A 2,236-nucleotide genomic window follows, 5' to 3' on the forward strand; every position below is an offset into this window, starting at 1 on the left:
CTCCCTTCTCTTCATCACCCCTCCCTGCAGGGACCCCTGGTCCCACAGCCTCGCACAAGTCCCACCCACTTCATAGGCCCTGCTGCTGCCCACACCACTGTGTGACCCCCCACCCCTGTTTTCTCTTGTTCTCTTATGTTCCCTCATGTGCGCCCGCCCGTATCCCCTGTTCATGTGCCCCCGCCCACTGCCACGGCGCAGGGAAGACACTGAGGAGACCAAGTGCTGGAACGGATTTATTGATGATGCCAGGCTTCTGGTGAGGCCTGGTGAGGAGGGACACAGGCAGGATGGTGCACAATGCAGTGCTAGGTGCTCCTGGTGGGCGGAGCGTCCAGACTAGGCGAGGGGGGGGGCAGGGCCCCATGCACTCTGCCGCACCCAGCACCCCCAGTGACGGAGGGCGGGGGCGCTGGGGCGGCACCGGCCCAAGGAGGCCGGCACACTCGGCAGTGGCTCACGCACACGCTCACGCACACACTCACGCACACGCTCAGAGACTCGGGGCGGTCCAGGACCCCAAACCAGTGCAAACGACTTATAGTGCAAATTGAATCAGGGGGTTGTGGGGGACGCGGAGTCCCGGACGCTGAGCTGCTGAGCCAGGGACAGAGAAAGAAGGAAAGGAGGGAAAGGAAACAGGAAAGTCTGAAAAGAAGGAGGAGGAGGGTGGTGGTGCCGGGCGGGCGGCTGGGGTGGTCTCCAGCCCTCGCTGGGGCGCGGCCAAGATGGTATCGCCGCGGGGGCAGGTGCTGCCGCGGGAGCTGCTCGCGTCCGGTGGTGCTGGTGTCGCCGATCTTGGTCCTTTGCTCTACCTGTCGACAGAGAGACAGGGCTGAGGGTGGGGCCAGGCTGGGAGGGCAATGCCTCCGGACCGGGCACCCACGCTCACCTTCGCAGCCGATTCCTGAGACGGGTGGTTAGTGGTTCCAAGTGCAGCATATTCTTGAGTCAGAGCTAGAAGGACTTGAAGAAGTCCGGGGTCCGAGGCCCAGGCTTGAGCTGGGTAGCACCATTTCTGCAGGGGAGGGGGGGACGGAGTGAGTGCCAGCCCTGGCCCCGTGCCACCTCCCGTGCGGGGGGTGGGGAGCAGGGGTGCTCACCTTGTCATCTTGAGGGTTCTGAGGTCCCGAGGCCAGAGTTGTATGGGCTCCTCCGGCAAGCAAAGGACAGAGACCAGCTGGGCGCTGCGCTCCCAGGGCGCCAGCCAGAGATGTTCTGCAAGAGAAAAGACAGGTCAGGCGTGAGGTGACACCGCTGAGGGTCTGGGAGCCACGCCCTGCACCTGCACTGACCAGGAAGGCCGGGCTCCGCTCCCTTCTCGCCGTCACACCGGACCATGTCATGTCGCTCTCAGCACACCTCCTGGCGCCTGGCCTCCGTGGCTGGCAGGCACGTTGTCACCCCCGCTGAGACCTGGCTGGGAGAGGCAGAGGGCGCTGGTTAGTGGCTGGGCAGAGGCCGCCGCGGGGGTCAGTCGGAAGGGCGGGCGGACCGGACGCTCACCTGGTCTCCGATCTGAACGCGGAGGCACCGATCCCTGCTCCGTCACCGCCCGCAGCCCGCCTTGGCCACGGGCTCCGGAGCCAGCGCCTGCCGCGCTCCCTCGTTCGCTGCCAGGCCGCTGTGCCGCGCCCCTGCTCTTGCCCTGCTCCCCCTCCCCCCCTCGCACACACGCCGCCCTGCCCGCCTCTCCTGGTCTGGTCCTGCCTGTGTCCTTGACTCCCCTGGATGCTGAACTGTCTATCACGCCGTCCCAGGGGCCGCACGGAGATGCACGGTGTCGCAAATTCGCCGTGGCCTCCCCGTGCCACCCCCGGGTCGCAGTGCCACGTGGAAACGGCGCCCACGGCGGGGCCCCGCCGCCTCCTTCCTGCCGAAATCTCTGGAGCTCACACCTGTCCCGCTGTTCCCTCTGATGACGTCCCTCTGCACTGCGCCCTCTTCTCGTTCTCCTGCCCTCGAGGCTCCGGCGCGGCCATGACGCCCGCCGGCCGGAGCCACTCCTGTGCCTGCTCCTGAGTGAGTTACAGTGGGTGTGGTAGCGGCTGGGGACCCTGCTGAGTGAGCCCCCTGCTCATCCTGTCCTAAGTGACCGGGCCTGGAATGTCCGTGCAGGTGGTGGGCTCCTGCGGGCCCTCTGTCCTCTCCCTCGCCGGCAGCCCCTCCTCTCGCTCTGCCCTCTGGAAACACGCTCTGCACCTGGGCGGGCCCACGGCCCCCCAGCCCGCGCGGT

The 2,236-nt window shown here is 67.0% G+C and overlaps 1 protein-coding gene across 1 annotated transcript; it reads right to left on the reverse strand.

Annotated features, from left to right (window-relative positions):
* Positions 1 to 223: 223 nt before the first annotated feature.
* Positions 224 to 1,982, reverse strand: LOC102756296. The gene is made up of 4 exons (XM_006766007.1): positions 1,936 to 1,982; positions 1,104 to 1,218; positions 893 to 1,018; positions 224 to 815 (listed from the first exon to the last, which is right to left on the reverse strand). Exons 1-4 carry the CDS (start codon positions 1,980 to 1,982, stop codon positions 309 to 311), a joined length of 795 nt encoding a protein of 264 aa, XP_006766070.1. The 3' UTR covers positions 224 to 308.
* Positions 1,983 to 2,236: the final 254 nt, after the last annotated feature.

This window comes from Myotis davidii, unplaced genomic scaffold (genome assembly GCF_000327345.1).
Source record: "Myotis davidii unplaced genomic scaffold, ASM32734v1 scaffold880, whole genome shotgun sequence".
NCBI lineage: Eukaryota > Metazoa > Chordata > Mammalia > Chiroptera > Vespertilionidae > Myotis > Myotis davidii.